Source organism: Anomaloglossus baeobatrachus, chromosome 6, assembly GCF_048569485.1.
Source record: "Anomaloglossus baeobatrachus isolate aAnoBae1 chromosome 6, aAnoBae1.hap1, whole genome shotgun sequence".
Classification (NCBI taxonomy): domain Eukaryota; kingdom Metazoa; phylum Chordata; class Amphibia; order Anura; family Aromobatidae; genus Anomaloglossus; species Anomaloglossus baeobatrachus.
In genome coordinates, this window is record NC_134358.1 from 461,144,973 (window position 1) to 461,164,448 (window position 19,476).

Sequence of the window (19,476 nt, forward strand, 5' to 3'; positions counted from 1 at the left end):
GACACAAATCTCCGGCGGCTTTTCCTCTATTGAAAATGGCTGCTGCTTCATTATTCAATCAGGTATTCCCTGCCCACCAGCGCCCATGATTGGTTGCAGTAAGACACGCCCTCAAAATGAGTGACAGCTGTCTCACTGCAATCAATCACAGCCGCCAGCGGGCAGGTCTATATCGTATAGTAAAATAAATAAATAAGTAATAATTAAAAAAAAAATGCGGTTCCCCCCAATTTTGATACCAGCCAGGATAAAGTTACACGGCTGGAGGCTGGTATTGTCAGGATGTGGAGCGCCACGTTATGGAGAGCCCACCACCCTAACAATATCACCCAGCAGCCGCCCGGAATTGCCGCATCCATTAGATGCGACAGTCCCAGGACTCTACCCCGCTCATCCCGAATTTCCCTGGTGCGGTGGCAATCAGGGTAATAGCGGGGTTAATCATGACTAGCGTCTCGCTGAGACACCTTCCATAATTAACCTGTAAGTTAAAGTAAAGAAACACAGACAGCAAAAAATCCTTTATTTGGAATAAAAGACAAAAAAACACCTCATTTACCTCTTTATTAATCCCCAAACAACAATCCAGGTCCGAAGTAATCCACACGACACTGTCAGCTCTGCTACATGAAGATGACAGGGAGCGCTCTGTGTCCTCTCCATGCAGCACCTGAAGTGAGCCGCGCTGCCACCGGAGACTTCACTCTGCAATGCAGAGGTCAAGATAACAAAATATTCCTATGGTTCTCATTAGAGGCAGTGGCTCAATGGGTAGAGCTACTGCCTAGGGAGCATTAGTTCACGAGTTCAAGTCCCAGCCGCCTCGATATAGAATTTAATTAATTTTTAATTTTAAATTATAATTATTATTTATTTAAAATTATAATTTTATTTAATTTACTTTAATTATGCACTGAGGGGAGGAGCCGGACATCAGCTGTGAGCCGCGGGCCACATCTCTAAAATTGGAGCAGATCATGGAAGGAGGATGCATTGCTCTCTCCTCTCTCTTTTCTCTCTCTCCTCTCTTCTCTCTCTCTCTCTTCTCTCTCTCTCTGTCTCTCTCTTTTTCTCTCTCTCTTTTTCTCTCTTTTTGTCTCTCTCTTGTTCTCTCTTTTTCGCTCTTTCGCTCTCTTTTTCTCTCTTTCTCTATCTCTTTTTCTCTCTTTCACTCTTTTTTTCTCTCTTTTTCTCTTTTTTCTCTCTATCTTTCTCTCTCTTGGCCTGCTACAAGTGTACTGTTGGAACATGTGTTTAGCATGACAGGGGTGTGTGATCACAGACAGGTGCATCCACCTGTCTACAGGTAATGTGGAAAAACTTGCATTTATTGAAATTAACCAGGCATGGATCACACTGGACTTGTCTGTACCTTCGACTGACCAGACAGTTATACCAGCTGCACCCAGCTATTGGCATACTCTATTTGCCATTCACAATGTTTTGGGGCTTCCCAAAATAAATATAAATAAAAAACTAAAATAAAAAAGGCTTGACTACATCCTCCTCTGCCTCTTCCACCTACACTACCATGTCCACCTTAACCTCTTCCTTCAATTGTACCTCCTCCATCAGGTTCAGACAATTTTTTTTATTCTATCTAAATTCAATAATTTAACAACCCCCTCAAAAAGAAAACAAACAGAAAAAAAACAGTAATGGAACCTTCTCCCTCTCTTCTACCTACACCGCCAAATGCACTTCCACTTGGACCTCCACCTCCTGGGTGGACATTTTTTCCTCATGTTATTTTAAAGGGATTCTGAGTGCTCTGTGTCAACTGTGAAAACAGGCTCTGTAAAGACCTTTTTCAAAATTGATGCTCTGTAGGTAAATTCTGCCAAAGTTGTCTGTCTGGGACAACTCTGAAAACAAAGTCTGCAATGACCTTTTAAAACATTGAGCTCTGTGAAGGAATTCTGCTTATCTTCTCCATATAGGTGAACTCTGAAAATAGGCTCTGTAAGGGTTTTTTTTTTTTTTTAACTTCTTGCCCTGTTGTTAAACTCTGCTATTGTTGGCTCTCTGTGCCAACTCTAAAAACAGGCTCTGTAAGGGCTTTGTTGAAAACAATTCCTCTACCAGGTTCTGTAAAGGCACTTTTGAAAATTCTTACTCTGTGGGGTAACTCTTCCAAACTTTGTCCCAAACTGCCAGTCAGATCCATTATCCAATAAACAGCTTTTGAACTTCAACAGCTATAGTGTAAGGTACTGGAGCTGAAATTTTGATTCTGTGGGGTAACTGTGAAAACAGTTAGTGTCATAATCTGATGGGCATTCTCTTTCTCTCTATATACAAGCTATGTAATACTCTGCAATTTTTTGGGGTGCAAAGAATGTGTAGAGCATCAAATAAGGGACATGGCTGTGGTGCTGGTGGTGGAGCTGCTGCAGGGAGAGGACACGGTCGATCTGTACCTGCAACATGCCCAAATGAAACACCTTCCCCTGGTGGCACTCTGCACTCCACAACATCCAGCAGCACCATCTAATATGTTCTATATAATATGTTCCATATTGCTTGTCCAGATGTCTCCATGTACCGAGTGATGGATCTTCCACACTTAGTTCAAGTTCCTGGGCCTCAGCTTTTTCTGGCTCTCTTCTTAACCATGGCCCCAGTACAGACAACAAATAAAATAGAAACATTATCCCTTGCTATATAACTCAGCCATAGATGCCTGCTTTCAGCAATAATTAATTCAAACTAAATGCTTCAAGCCCCCGGGAAACTCAGTTAACAGCACCAGAAGAAGCCTAAAGGCAAAGTGGCTGAGACTGGCATTATCAATGCTAGCTAGCAAATCACCAACTTGATCCCTAATCCAACTACAAGTTTCTTAATGCAGCAGCTGTACTGTACTCTTCTGGAGTTTAAATTTTGGCTCTATATGGGGAACTTTGAAAACAGACTCTGAAGGGGCCTTTTTTAAAATTGTTGCTCTGTGGGTGAACTCTGCCAATCTTGGCTGTGTGTGTCAACGCTGAAAACAGGTAATGTAAGGGTCTTTTGTTAAACCTATTGCTCTGTGCTCTGTGAGGGAACTCTAACAATCTTTTCTGTGTAGATGAACTTGTAAAATAGGCACTTTATGGGCTTTTTTAAGGTTTGTTGCATTGTGGGGGAACGCTAACAATCTTAACTGTATGGGTGAACTTGGAATACCTGCTCTGTAGAGGCCTTTTTTAGCATTGTTACTCTGTGGGAGAACTCTACCAATCTTGACTGTGAGTGAACTGGGAAAAGAAGCCCTGGAGGGGCCTTTTTGAGAATTGTTGCTTTGTGGGGGAACTCTAACAATCTTGACTATGTAGGTGAATTGGAAAATTGGCTATGTAGGGATCTTTTTGAGAATTGTTGCTCTGTATGGGAGCTCTTAAACCATTCTCTGTGGGGGCACGCTTAAAATTTTAAGTTTATTTACTTCCTATGTAACCATGATTGCTATGGTAATAGAACCCATTTATTTAATTTCTCTATCCACATTTGTTTGCAGGGCAAATGTAGCCCTTACTACAACCATTTTACAGGACACAAGTTTGTATGTCCATTGACCTATATGAAGTTTGGCGTTCTGGGTCAAGTTCGGGTCCCAAACCAAACTTTTTTAAAGTTTGGCTGAACCTGCCAAATTCGAACATCCACAGGTCAGCTAATCACTATGTTCAATATGCAGCAGTGCTGGTGAGGATTTTGTATTTATATGCTTCTTTCCAGTAGGTGTCATTAAGTCATTTTTTTAACAAATCTATCTACATGGACAAGTATTTTTTCACTCATGTTAGATTAATGGGGTATTTATAAGATATAAATGGTTGAACTTGTGGAACTTATTTGGTCTTATTTTAACACATTAAATATGTAGCTTTGTATAATAGTTTATAACAGCATAAATTATACAGTATATTAAAAGAGAAATACAAAAATATCATGTCTGGTTTTCTCTAGTTTAAAAAATGTTTACTAGTTTGCCAGTACTGTACATTAAATGCTGTTATGCCTATGGAGATAGAGACTTTTGTGCAAACTAGCCCAAATGATATAGGAAGAAAACAAGTAAAATTAGATTTGTTGCTCAGCTATGTGTCACCAAATAATGACCATATTTTTTTCACACACTGAAAGATAGAAACATCATTATGACAGGCAAGTGCAATATTGCCCACATTTAGCCTATGGGAATTGTTTTTAGGATTGTACGTGTGTTGGCATGAAATTGTCAAAAGGGACTGCATTTCTCCTGCTGGAGATGTAACTGTCTGCTCATTGTTATTTTCTTGTATTTTCTACTTTTTTGTTGAAGCAAATGTCAACTCAATACATTATCTACGTAGTCATACTTCTTTCCTTCATTAATCCCAATAAACAATTTGTGTTTTAATTGGCACTATACAGCATCACATTGAAAGAAATACTGACATCTTGAAAAATATTTTTGAAAGCTAAGAAAATACCAGGCCTTTTAACATCCATCTTGTAATGTAGAAGCCTTACATTTTAAAAATAGTGTCAGTGATACGGTAAAAGATTTCCCATTAATTTAATGTCACTGCCACATTATTCCATAATAAATCACAATAATAAAATACTTATTAATACGTATTTCATTATAATGCCAAAACTGATATAGTAATATACACTAAATTAATGTAAGGCCCGTGTCAGTACGCAATTTTTTTTGGAAAAGCAACTGCCATCATCATTAATTACCATTGAGTTGATTACCCATCAAGAAGTAGAAGTCAAGAAAGAGCAATACACTACTGATTTAAGTTAAGCAGTTTTGCATGAAACACAGCTATATTTTATATATATATTTTTATATATATATGTATATATATATATATATATATATACTGCATATATACAGTATATAAATGCAGATATATATATATATATATATATATATATATATATACAGTGCCTACAAGTAGTATTCAACCCCCTGCAGAGGTTTACACATTCGGAATTAACTTGGCATTGTGACATTTGGACTGTAGATCAGCCTGGAAGTGTGAAATGCACTGCAGCAAAAAAGAATGTTATTTCTTTATTTATTTATTTTTTTTAAATGGTGAAACGTTTATTCAGAGGGTCATTTATTATTCAACCCCTCAAACCACCAGAATTCTGTTTGGTCCCCTAAAGTATTAAGAAGTATTCCAGGCACAAAGAACAATGAGCTTCACATGTTTGGATTAATTATCTCTTTTTCCAGCATTTTCTGACTAATTAAGACCCTCCCCAAACTTGTGAACAGCACTCATACTTTGTCAACATGGGAAAGACAAAGGAGCATTCCAAGGCCATCAGAGACAAGATCGTGGAGGGTCACAAGGCTGGCAAGGGGTACAAAACCCTTTCCAAGGAGTTGGGCCTACCTGTCTCCACTGTTGGGAGCATCATCCGGAAGTGGAAGGCTCATGGAACTATTGTTAGCCTTCCACGTCTTGGACAGCCTTTGAGAGTTTCCACCCGTGCCGAGGCCAGGATTGTCCGAAGAGTCAAGGCTAACCCAAGGACAACAAAGAAGGAGCTCCGGGAAGATCTCATGGCAGTGGGGACATTGGTTTCAGTCAATACCATAAGTAACGTACTCCACCGCAATGGTCTCCGTTCCAGACGAGTCCGTAAGGTACCTTTACTTTCAAAGCGTCATGTCAAGGCTCGTCTACAGTTTGCTCATGATCACTTGGAGGTCTCTGAGACAGACTGGTTCAAAGTTCTCTGGTCTGATGAGACCAAGATCGAGATCTTTGGTGCCAACCACACACGTGACGTTTGGAGACTGGATGGCACTGCATACGACCCCAAGAATACCATCCCTACAGTCAAGCATGGTGGTGGCAGCATCATGCTGTGGGGCTGTTTCTCAGCCAAGGGGCCTGGTCATCTGGTCCGCATCCATGGGAAGATGGATAGCATGGCCTACATGGAGATTTTGGCCAAGAACCTCCACTCCTCCATCAAGGATCTTAAGATGGGTCGTCATTTCATCTTCCAACAAGACAATGACCCAAAGCACACAGCCAAGAAAACCAAGGCCTGGTTCAAGAGGGAAAAAATCAAGGTGTTGCAGTGGCCTAGTCAGTCTCCTGACCTTCACCCAATTGAAAACTTGTGGAAGGAGCTCAAGATTAAAGTCCACATGAGACACCCAAAGAACCTAGATAACTTGGAGAAGATCTGCATGAAGGAGTGGGCCAAGATAACTCCAGAGACCTGTGCCAGCCTGATCAGGTCTTATAAAAGACGATTATTAGCTGTAATTGTAAACAAGGGTTATTCCACAAAATATTAAACCTAGGGGTTGAATAATAATTGACCCACACTTTTATGTTGAAAATTTATTAAAATTTAACTGAGCAACATAACTTGTTGGTTTGTAAGATTTATGCATCTGTTAATAAATGCTGCTCTTGTTTGAAGTTTGCAGGCTCTAACTTATTTGCATCTTATCAAACCTGCTAAATCTGCAGGGGGTTGAATACTACTTGTAGGCACTGTATATATATACAGTATATAAATGTAGATATATATATATATATATATATATATATATACATATATATATATATATATATATATACAGTATATATACAGTATATATATTTTTGAGAGTTCTAAAACAGTGCAAAAGCTTAAATCTGCAATGCGAGTAAAAAAACGGACAGTAATATATATATATATACATATACTGTATATACACAGTATATATATATATATATATATATATATAAATATATATATGTATATATATATATATATATATATATATATATATATATATATAAAAGTTTTTTCACTCAGATTGCAGATATAAACTTTTGCACTGTTCTAGAGCTCTCAAAAGTGTGGGACACAGAAATCCTTATTCTACTTCCCTTTATTATTTTTTTTGAATGAGCACATGCTCCAATTCCCTCCACATAATCTTCAGTAAATGGAGCCAAGGGTCTAAAATGAATACAATATATCTCCAAATAAATTATTTAGTAGGGAATATAAAATAACAGGCGTTTCTGTCTTGTGTGAAAAACCTACCATTAAAATGGGGAGCCCAAAAAGATTTTTGCTATTTTGCTAAGGATACCCTCTCTTCAATGTATGTCATTTTCCCAATGGATGACTTCATAATACTTTTGGTGGTTATATCAAAAGTTTTCATCATGCTACTGTAATGATGACAGCAACATCTCAACTGGAAATGAATCTTAAAAAAATACTGTTTGTGTGAGAGATTATCCTCTTGGGTATTAATGTGCAGCACATTATGAGTCGACCATAATATAAATATTGAGTTCTTACTTTATTAAGCTTTAATTTGTTCTTTTCCCTCCTTTGTAGGTGACCCGAGATGTGATAAAGGACAGCCCGACTCCGTCTCCTTGCTGCCTCAAAATGTGACCCTGCTTTTCCTCTGCTTCTGTATTTTTCTGTAGAACAAAAGTAACAAGCAATTAAATATCACCACATGCAACTTTAACCTTTTGCAGCTGAACGTCTATGACTCTGTTTAACTTGTAATAAAATATAATGACTGACTTCACAATTGCTCTTACAGGAAAACGAGATTCGGGAATTCTGAAAATAAATTAATTGGGTTTCTTAAAAATTCTGAAGAAATATTTCAGTCCTCAGGTAAGGGGCTAATTTTAAGACCATTTTGGTAATCTAATTTTACATTAGTAATATTTAAATTGAAAGGGCCTGGAATAGCTGTGATAGAAACATTTATTACACTTTCAGATTTTTGTGTGTCAGTATAGGAACACATTTCAGTTCTACATAATGCTCACCCTTGCATATAGCTTTAGCACAGAAACTTGTGAGCTCAAATCATATTCTTAAAGAAAACCTACAGAATCTTTAGCTGAGACATATTTTTAAAGAGCACACATCACTCCTTCGAAAGCTTTATAAATTTAAGGGGTCTCTGTGAGTAGGTTTCTGTAATGTAATTTGAAGACAGCATGCTGCTAAAGTTGAAACATAAAATTCAGCTCTGCCTCTGTTTTCTCATAGTCTTTTTTTGTTTACCGACTATGTTAGCTTAAGCCTCTTATCTTTGTCATTAGTGGGTCTCAGTGACCTTTCAGTTGTAGTCTGACTCCGCCCCCTTCTGTGATTAACGACTTCTGTCTATGGAAATGTACACTGAAAGCCTGGTGGGGCCTGTGGCAGCTCTCCCAGCACTACTACATACAAAATCTAAAATCGTTCACTTTGCCAGAACAGCTGCAGCCATTAACCTAAGTGATACATCATTGAACTCAGGGCCTCTTTGCCTACATCATGATTCTATCAGATGAGGTAGCAAAAGGCTGCTGACAGATTCCCTTTGAGAGAGACCAAAATATATATATATATATATATATATATATACACACAGTATATCTTGCTGGACCAAGCTGTACATTTATTAAGAAATACTAAAACACTAAAACAATCTTCTGTGACTTAGTGACAATAGCTCTCACTCTTTAAGAAAAGGAAACTGACATTGGCTGAATTGGGCTTTCTGCTGTCTCATTATTTTGATAGCTGTGTCAGACTTACGGCTTCTGAGCTGGGAGATTGCACTATGTAAGGGCTGACTGTGTGTTTAAATTCTCCTTAAGGACATGTGATGTATATTTTCATCACAGGTCATGTATGTGGTTTATGAAGCTGATTCGAGAACGGAGTCCAGACAGAGGAGATGTCAGCCGTTGTAGCAGCAGAGACCAAAGGAAGCTCTGATTGCTGTTTAACAATTTCAATGCTGCTGTCAATTATTGACAACAACATTTCCAGAGGACCTTTCACCAATTTCAGCATACTAAACTGGCCTCTCCATGTAATAGTGACTGCAGAACTGAATAAAATTTAATTTTCATTTTCTTATTTCTCCTATCCATTAGCTTGTAAAGTTTAGGTTATAATGTATGTGAAATTCAAATGGGTGTTACCAAAGATTTGCCTCTGGGCATACAGTATACTTTGCCCCATTCATGAGGTTCACCAATAAGCAGGCAGGAGGAACAAACTTGGGAAAAAGAATGTGCCCTCCTCTCCTCACTGATTTTTGCACCTACTGTGTAGATATACAGTAGAAAAACATCTCCCAATGATCAAGGAGCAATTTCCTGATGAACAATGTTTTTTCCAACATTATGAAACACATACCATGTCACAAGGTAAAAGTGATAAAAAAGTGGCTTGGTAAACAAAACATTGAAATTTTGGGTCCCCAGATTTTAATTAAGAACTAGAGTTGAGCGCGGTTCGCGGTTCGTGGTTCTCCAGTTCGAGGCTCGAGTGATTTTTGGGGGTGTTCTAGATCGAACTAGAACTCGAGCTTTTTTGCAAAAGCTCGATAGTTCTAGAAACGTTCGAGAACGGTTCTAGCAGCAAAAAGCAGGGCTTTTTACAGCTACAGTGTGCAGGAGCCATCGCTGGCAGCCTGCCACAAGCTGGTAACCAAGATAAACATCGGGTATCCAAGCAAAGCGCTTTGGTTAGTAACCCGATGTTTATCCTAGTTACGTGCAGGAAGCCCACACTTCCCCGCTCAGCTTGCTCCGCCCCCTCCTGCCCACGGCATGTATTGTACACATACATACATACACACACACACACACACACTCTGCACACATGGTCCCGCTCGGCTTACCTGCGGTGATGAAGTCCCGCCATCCCGACCTCAGCGCTGTCACTGTCCTCCATGGCCGCCGCTTGTCACACCACCTCTCGCTTCCGACCCGAGACTGACTAGCGGTGACGTCACGGGCCTCTCGCGAGACTTGGTGTGAAGGCTCCGGTCATTGAACTCAGTGACAGGTGCTGTCGGCAGTGCAGGAGATCAGTGCAGGTAATGTACCTCGCTGACAGCAGCACTTGTCATCCCCTGCAGTGACCTGGGCTGACCCATTGATGTTAGCTCAGGTCACTGCACTGCTCTCCCAGCCAATGGGGAACATCCTGCTCTTCATTGACTGGGACAGTGTGGATCGTCATGGCAACCCCTTGGATTACACCAGACCTGGATTTGTTTTTTTTTCTAATAAATTGGTTAAAGAGGGAATGTTTTGGGGAGTGTTTTTTCAAATAAAAATGTGTTTGTCGTCTATTTTTTTTTATTACTGACTGGGTTGGTGATGTCGGGTATCTGATAGACGCCTGACCTCACCAACCCCAGGGCTTGATGCCAGGTGACATTACACATCTGGTATTAACCCCATATATTACCCCGTTTGCCACCGCACCAGGGCGCGGGATGAGCTGGGGCGAAGCACCAGGATTGGCGCATCTAATGGATGCGCCACTTCTGGGGCGGCTGCGGCCTGCTATTTTTAGGCTGGGGAGAGTCCAATAACCATGGACCTCCCTAGTCTGAGAATATCAGGCCCCAGCTGTCTGCTTTACCTTGGCTGGTGATCCAATTTTGGGGGGACCCCTACGTGTTTTTTTTTTAAATTATTTATTTAATTTAAAATAACAGCGTGGGGTGCCCTCAGTTTTGGATTACCAGCCAAGGTGAGGTTGCCAGCTGTGGTCTGCAGGCTGCAGCCATCTGCTTTACCCTAGCTGGCTACAAAACTAGGGGGAATCCTACGTCATTTTTTTTTTCATTTTTTTTTGGCTAAATACAAAGCTAAGCACCCCTTAGTGTCACATGAAAGGCACCAAAGGATGCTCCACTTTTTCTCCACTTTTTCTCCATTTTTTCTCCACTTTTTCTCCACTTATTCTCCACTTATTCTCCACTTATTCTCCACTTTTTTCTCCATTTTTTCTCCACTTATTCTCCATTTTTTCTCCACTTATTCTCCACTTTTTCTCCACTTTTTCTCCACTTATTCTCCACTTATTCTCCACTTATTCTCCACTTTTTCTCCATTTTTTTCTCCATTTTTTCTCCACTTATTCTCCACTTTTTCTCCACTTTTTCTCCACTTTTTCTACATTTTTTCTCCACTTTTTCTCCACTTTTTCTACATTTTTACTCCACTTTTTCTCCACTTTTTCTCCACTTTTTCTCCACTTTTTCTCCACTTCTTCTCCACTTTTTCTCCACTTTTTCTCCACTTATTCTCCACTTTTTCTCCACTTATTCTCCACTTTTTCTCCACTTATTCTCCACTTTTTCCTCCACTTTTTCTCCACTTATTCTCCACTTTTTCCTCCACTTTTTCTCCACTTTTTCTCCACTTTTTCTACATTTTTTCTCCACTTTTTCTCCACTTTTTCTCCACTTTTTCTCCACTTTTTCTCCATTTTTTTCTCCATTTTTTCTCCACTTTTTCTCCACTTTTTCTCCACTTTTTCTCCACTTTTTCTCCATTTTTTTCTCCATTTTTTCTCCACTTCTTCTCCACTTTTTCTCCACTTTTTCTCCACTTTTTCTCCATTTTTTTCTCCATTTTTTCTCCACTTATTCTCCACTTTTTCTCCACTTTTTCTCCACTTTTTCTACATTTTTTCTCCACTTTTTCTCCACTTTTTCTACATTTTTTCTCCACTTTTTCTCCACTTTTTCTCCACTTTTTCTACATTTTTTCTCCACTTTTTCTCCACTTTTTCTACATTTTTTCTCCACTTTTTCTCCACTTTTTCTCCACTTTTTCTACATTTTTTCTCCACTTTTTCTCTACTTTTTCTATGGTCGGTCTACCCATTAGCTCTGCCATGCATACTGTAGCTCTACACCTACTGCACATGTTACTTTATGATTGACATCTCTTTCGTACCAGAGCTGTCTAAGCCTACTCTGACCCCATATTTGTCATTACTATATTGTCCTTGTACTGTATTATGACATTTGTATCATGTGTTTCATTCCTTGCTGTGTTGCAATTTTTTTGCTGCATCCCAATTGTACCTCTACATTGTTCGAGTTTATGTTATTGTTCTCTCACTCTTATGTGATACTGATTATTGTCATTTTTCATGATTACATGCAGATAAGTCCAATCTGACGAAGGCTCAGGCCGAAACGTCATTTGTAACTTGTTTTGGACAAAAACATATATGCTTATGAAAAATTTTTTTTCTTAATACCGACCAATAAAGAGTGATTTTGCATTACTATCCGTTGTGACTTACTGACTTAGTCTGGGAGATTTAGAGTGCCGAGGTTAATCACTAATTTTATCTATTATTTCCTCTGAGCACCTATATACCAGTGAGCAGAGCTTCCTCTACAGTAGTTCTCCTGATTAGGCATGCCCTTACCTCATGAGCAGGGCATTGCAGCTTTGGTAGCAACCATTACGACATGGACTCTGCTGCTGTGGACCCGAGAAGAGTGAGTGCAGATTCATTGCACCCACACTCCTCACATGAAGGGTCCGCACTCCTAGAAAATGGGGGATACGTTCCCTGAGTGTCTCCCCCCCATATTCTAGACGGTCCAGAGTCGTCGTGGGACCCCTTTATTTTTTTTCTTACAATAAATTGGTGAAAGAGGAAATGTTTTGGGGACTGTTTTTTCAAATAAATTTCTTTTGTCGATTTTTTTTTTTTTTGTTAGTACTGACAGTTTATGATGTTGGGTATCTAATAGACGCCATGACATCACAAACTGCTGGGCTTGATCTCAGGTGACTTTACAGCTAGTATCAACCCGATTTATTACCCCGTTTGCCACTGCACCAGGGCATGGGATGAGCTGGGGTGAAGCACCAGGATTGGCGCATCTAGTGGATGCGCCACGTCTGGGGTGCCTGCGGCCTGCTATTTTTAGGCTGTGAAGGCCCAATAACTATGGACCTTCCCACCCTGAGAATACCAGACCACAGCTGTCCGCTTTACCTTGGCTGGTGATCCAAATTGGGGGGGACCCTACTTTTATTGTGTAATTATTAATATTTATAAAATAATTATAAAAAAGAGCCTGAGGGGACCTCCACATTGGATCCCCAACCACGGTAAAGCTGCCAGCTGTGGTTTTCAGGCTACAGCCGTCTGCTTTACCCTAGCTGGCTATCAAAAATGGGGGGACCCAACGTCATTTTTTTTTTTAACTATTTTTTAAATAGAAAAAATTAATGGGCTTCCCTGTATTTTGATTGCCAACCAAGGTAACGGCAGGCAGATGGGGGTGGCAACCCATAGCTGTCTGCTTTATCTGCGCTGAGAATCAAAAATACCGCGGAGCGCTACGTCATTTTTTTAAAGATTTATTTTTACAGCACTGTGATGTCCAGCAATCAAAATACAGGGAAGCCCATTTTGTTTTTAGTTATTTAAATAAATAATTAAAAAAAATATATATGGGCTCCTGCTGCATTTTTTGTATTGCTAGCTAAGGGTAATCCAAGCAGCTACTGGCTGCTAACCCCCACTGCTTGATGTTACCTTCAATGGCAATGGAAAATCCAGGGAAGCATTTTTTATTTTTTTTGCCAAAAAACTACAAAAAAAGGACGTGAGCTTCGCCATATTTTTGTATGCTAGCCAGGTATAGCAGGCAGGTGCTGGAAGAGTTGGATACAGTGCCAGAAGATGGCGCTTCTATGAAAATGCCATTTTATGAGGCGGCTGCAGACTGCAATTCGCAGCAGTGGGGCCCAGAAAGCTAAGGCCAACCTGTGCTGCGGATTCCAATCCCCAGCTGCCTAGTTGTGAAATTCATGAAATAATAAAAAAAGGGCTTCCCTTTATTTTTGGTTCTCAGCCGGGTACAAATAGGCAACTGGGGGTTGGGGGCAGCCATACCTGCCTGCTGTACCTGGCTAGCATACAAAAATATGGCGAAGCCCACATAATTTTTTCAGGGGGCAAAAAACTTCTGCATACAGTCCTGGATGGAGTACGCTGAGCCTTGTAGTTCTGCAGCTGCTGTCTGTCTGGAGAAGAGCAGACAGCAGCTGCAGAACTACAAGGCTCAGCATACTCCATCCAGGACTGTATGCAGAATTTTTTTGCCCACCAAAAAAATGACGTGGGCTTCGCCATATTTTTGTATGCTAGCCAGGTACAGCAGGCAGCCACGGGCTGCCTCCAACCCCCAGTTGCCTATTTGTACCCGGCTGGGAACCAAAAATATAGGGAAACCCGTTTTTTTTTAATTATTTCACTTATTTCATGAAATAATTAAAAAACAAATGACGTGGGCTTCGCCCCATTTTTGTGTCCAGCCGGGTACAACTAGGCAGCTGGGGATTGGAATCCGCAGCACAGGCTAACCCGAGGTTTCTGGGCGCCTCTGCTGCGGATTTCAGTCCACAGCCGTCCCAGAAAATGGCGCTCTCATAGAAGCGCCATCATCTGGCGCTGTATCCAACTCTTCCAACAGCCCTGGAGCCGGGTGGCTTGTTGGGTAATCATGAGTTAATACTGGCTTTGTTTTACTAGCCAGTATTAAGCCAGAGATTCTTAATGTCAGGCACGTTTGACCCGGCCATTAAGAATCTCCAATAAAGGGTTAAAAAAAAACACCACACAGAGAAAAAATACTTTAATAGAAATAAATACACAGACACACTTAGAGACGCCATCTTTATTACCCCCTGTCAGCCCTCCACGATCCTGCTCTTCTGTCTTCTTTCTAGTGTAGTAGTAGTGACGATTGTAGTGAGGAAGGATGAGGTTCACCAGCTCATCACTTGGGGCTGGGGAACCTCATCCTCACTACAATCCTCACTACAATCCTCACTAGTGTAGTAGTAGTGACGATTGTAGTGAGGAAGGATGAGGTTCACCAGCTCATCACTTGGGGCTGGGGAACCTCATCCTCACTACAATCCTCACTACAATCCTCACTAGTGTAGTAGTAGTGACGATTGTAGTGAGGAAGGATGAGGTTCACCAGCTCATCACTTGGGGCTGGGGAACCTCATCCTCACTACAATGCTCACTACAATCGTGCAGCCTTCACTCCGTGAGTGATCAGTGCTGGCTGTCAGCGGTAACAGCGGTACCGCTGACAGACGCGTTACCATAGCAATGGTGCTCTCGGAGCCGCGGTTAGCGGTGACGTCACCGCTAACTGCGTTGCTATGGCAACGGTGATCTCCGTTAATGACCGGCTGTGTCAGCCGGTCCCTAACGGAACGGGGAGTCGACCGTGTGGTAGTGCATGTCACCGGTACACGGCGATACACATATGTGCACCGTATACCGGAGAGATGCACTCGCAGGTCCTACATGACGTGTCATAGTCATGTGACCAGTCTGTAGCCAATGAGATAATAGCCACGTGACTGGTCACATGGCTATTTTGACGTCACGATAGGTCCTGCATCTCTGCTGGCAGTGCCGGTCGCCGGGAGGATTCAGCGATCATCGGATGGAATAGCGGCAGGAGACAGAGTGCAGAAGGGATCGCGGGGACCGGTAAGTGTTATGGCAATGTTTATTAACTGTTTGTGTACATTTATCATGCATTTTTATGTGTTTGTTATTGCCTCCCATTATAGCCTATACGTTCGAGTTCGGTTCGTCGAACGTTCGACGAACTGAACTCGAACGGGACCTCCGTTCGGCGAACCGCCTCGAGCCGAACCGGGACCAGTTCGCTCATCTCTATTAAGAACCTGTGGTCAATCCTCAAAAAGTGGATCGACAAACAAAAATGCAGAAATTATAATAAACTCCCAGCACTGACTGGGCAAGATTGGGTTGACATATTTAACCTAGAAGCTGATATCAAATTGCAAAAGTTTTGAAAAATAAGGGCCAACACTAAAGGCTGCTTTACACACAGCGACATCGCTAGCGATGTTGGTGGTGAAAGCACCCACCCCCGTTGGTTGTGCATCAAGGGCAAATTGCTGCCCGTGCGCACAACATCGCTAGGACCCGTCACCCGGACTTACCTGCCTAGCGACGTCGCTGTGACCGGCGAACCGCCTTCTTTCTAAGGGGGCGGTCCATGCGGAATCACAGCGACGTCACACGGCAGCTGTCCAATAGAAGCATGGGGGGCGGAGAGCAGCTGAAGGTAAGACACGCCCACCTCGTTGCCAGAGGACGCAGGTACGGTGTTTTTCGTCATTCCTGCGGTGTCACACATAGCGATGTGTGCTGCCGCAGGAACGACAAACAAACTGCGTCCTGCAACAGCAACGATATTTGGGATTTGAACGACGTGTCAACGATCAATGATAAGGTGAGTAATTTTGATCATTAACAGTCGTTCCTGCATTTCACACGCAACAACGTCGCTAACGAGGCCGGATGTGTGTCACAAATTCCATGACCCCAACGACATCTCGTTAGCGATGTCGTTGCGTGTAAAGCCCCCTTAAATATATTGATTTTTGCATATGTAGTTGTCAATAAAAGTTGAAAATCCTACAAAAAGCATATTATTGTCCTTCAGTAACCGTAGAAACATCTGAATAAAAGATCTATAAACACTGACGCATCAAACTTTGTGAAAACCAAAATTTGTGTCAGTCTCAAAACACTTAACCACAACATTAGACTGTTTCCTTTGCCTCTCTTGAGATACTTTTACACCTGCCCTGTGTAAAACTATATACTAACCACTACCTGCTACTATCAATAGCACTGACAGAAGAGAGGGGGAGCTGTAGAACTATCAGAAGTAGCAGTGATGACTTAGCTGGATACAAAATTTAGGACTGCACTCAGACTAGCATATAGCATTTGATGTGAGAGCATCAGATGCGATAATCTAATGACGCATGGCTCAAACTGTGCTGTGAGTATGAGCCAAGTGTCATTCTACTGTGCTCAGATCCTCTTGCAAGAATTGGAGCACAGTTGAGGAGGAAAGAATAATCTCTCCATCGTCTGCATTGCCTGTCTCTACGTATATTGGTTTGCAGTCCAATGTTTCACAAACATCCTTAGACTTGTATAGGTGCTAGTGAGCCTAGATACACTGCCAATAGCAGAATGCTGCAGCTTTTTGCTCATGCCAAATCAGCATGAGAAAAAAAATGTGCACTGACCCATTGTGAGGTATATGGCATATCGATACATGACACTCAACTGCCAGTCATTCATATTTTCACACATCCTGACCTGCAGCAAGAATTCACTCTAGTTAGGATAGAAATCCAATACCATTATTTGGAACAAACGGCAGGGGACAAAGTTAATTATAGCAAGGAAGCAGCCTTGCCAAAATCAGATCCCCAGGTGACAAAAGTAATTCAGTTAAGGAAGTGGGGCATTTGGCATTCAGCCTGTCTCCGGGGTAAAAAGTTACAATATTGGGAAGTGCATAGCTCCCACAAATATGGCAGTCATATTTCTGGTCTCAGGATTCTGGGACGTATGTCACATATATTTTGCCTTAACTGTGGGACGTGCATATCAGCCAATAATTAATAAGACAATAGGCACATTATGTTTCCTAGTTATTGATCAATAAAATCATAACAAGGAACATGATGGTAATATATTCAGAGGCAGAGATATTGGGAAAACTCCCATTTCATAATTCTCAAAAACCTGAAGGTACATCCCATGTCCAACCCTGTCATAGGTCAACAGGTGGGAGGTATGTGGGAGGTACATGGGTTTATAAAAACGGAAGCAGCCATTATGGAAGGAATTCTTCTCAGAGAGGTTATGTCCAGTAAACATGTGGGGAATCCAAAGGAGACCAGTGGCTCCACAGCACCTCCCCTGTTCCGAGCCACCACTAAGACCTAATCATAAGCAACAAAGAAAAGGTAACTGATTCATCTGCATATCTGCTTGCAACTACAGCTTACTCATAACTGCATTTCTGACCATAGTATTTGTAAATTTATCTAGTACATTTTTTATTATCTAGTGTTTGCTTACGGCAATTAAATATATAATTTAATCCTGGGTTGTTCTTTTATCTCGATCCACGATCCCCATGTCTGTGAGCTTGGTTTAGTATTACATGCTACCTAGGCTGGTTTCTGGCCTGATATAATCCTGCTAACGTACTAGGCTTATATCTAACGAGAAACTGATGGCAGACTACCCAGCTGACCAGCTTGCCCTGTGTTCAGTGGGTCTAGTAAAAGGGTCTGTCAGCCTGTCGGGGTTGTGAGCGAGTGAGGTGTCAGACGGAGGTCTCGGGGCCCACTCTCTCTGTCTCCCTCCCCGTGTCATTCTGTGCCCTCGTGGAGAGGAGGTGTCAGCATAACCCTGTGCCAAGTATTGCGTGGCTCCGATATATTAGAGATGTCAGGGTGGGGCTGCAAGATGCAGTTCCATCACAGATTCACAGATTGATGAACAGCAGAGGGACGTCTGCATAACCCCTTGGCTGTTCGTGACATATTGATGACAGGGGTGGGATGTCCGCGTGACCTTCCCGGCTATTTCTGACACTCAAAGTATTACATTGGGCTGAGTGCTGTCTGATAAAACATTGGATAGCCCTCAGCCATTTTATTCGCTGGCTAAATGCCTATTTGAGCGTACCCTTACAGAAACTCTACAGCGGAAAAAAGATAGAAAAATTTAATATAGACTCTTTAGAAAGTTGCATTTAGCAGGTAAATGCACAATAAAGAAAATTATCTTTGAAGGTATACATATCTATTAAAATAATTTGTATAATTTATAACTGTATAATTTGTTTTGTTGATCCGGATTTACTCCTGGCATTTCTGGGGGAATATATTGGCCGAGCTGTGTTTGTGTTACCTTTGTATGACACCAGTGGAAGTCTCCATTGACAGTATGAGTAAACATGTATTTTTTACTCTAGGCTATGTAAATACTGTGATACACTTGATGCAGTGTTTGTTAGATATATCCGGTGGTGCTCCATCTCATACATCCATCTCTACAACAAAGTTCCGTCTGGCAAAGAAGATTAAGGTGCTCAAAGACTGGCCAACCCAGTCACCAGACATGAACATCATTGCTCATGTTTAGGGTAGGATGAAAGAGCAAGCTTGGAAGACAAAACCAAAGAATCAAGATGAACTCTGGGAGGCATGTAAGACTGCATTCTTTGCTATTCCTGATGACTTCATCAATAAATTGTATGAATCATTGATGAACCACATGGATGCAGCCCTTCAAGCTCATGGAAGGCACACGAAATATTAAATATGGCACTAATAGCACCACAAATTTATTCATCAATGTTATGCAACATATCTTTGTATTAGAAATTAATTATTTGTTTGAATTTCACATTACTTTCTGTGGGCGACAAAACTTTTGTCTTGCCAAAATCTGACTTTTCTATGTTCATTAAATAAATGATCAATATTTCAGCTTTGCAGCAACTTTATTTTCATCACTTAAACCGAATTTGGGAGGGTTTCAGGTTTCAAAAGAGTAATTTGTGAAACCAATGGATGAATTTAAAGTTAGGTTATAAGCTTTTATTTACATAGCATGGATAAGCGACAGAACTTCTGTCAGGGACTGTATATCCCAATTTCTGATTCCCTGTGAAGTCAAACCAGAGACTGCACTTCAACAGGCCACCAGCTGCCATGCTGAGCACATCTACAAGCAGGCCATTTAAATAGCGTTATCAAGGATTGACAGCTGAATTTAAATGGTTAAAGG

The 19,476-nt window shown here is 41.2% G+C and overlaps 1 protein-coding gene across 1 annotated transcript in view; it reads right to left on the bottom strand.

Annotated features, from left to right (window-relative positions):
• KCNH8 (potassium voltage-gated channel subfamily H member 8) overlaps positions 1–19,476 on the bottom strand; it is a 718,195-nt gene that overhangs the window by 286,356 nt on the left and 412,363 nt on the right. The window contains exon 4 of the mRNA XM_075315296.1: positions 7,312–7,439. Coding sequence (XP_075171411.1) covers positions 7,312–7,439 — 128 coding nt within the window. The remainder of the gene's footprint in view (positions 1–7,311; positions 7,440–19,476) is intronic.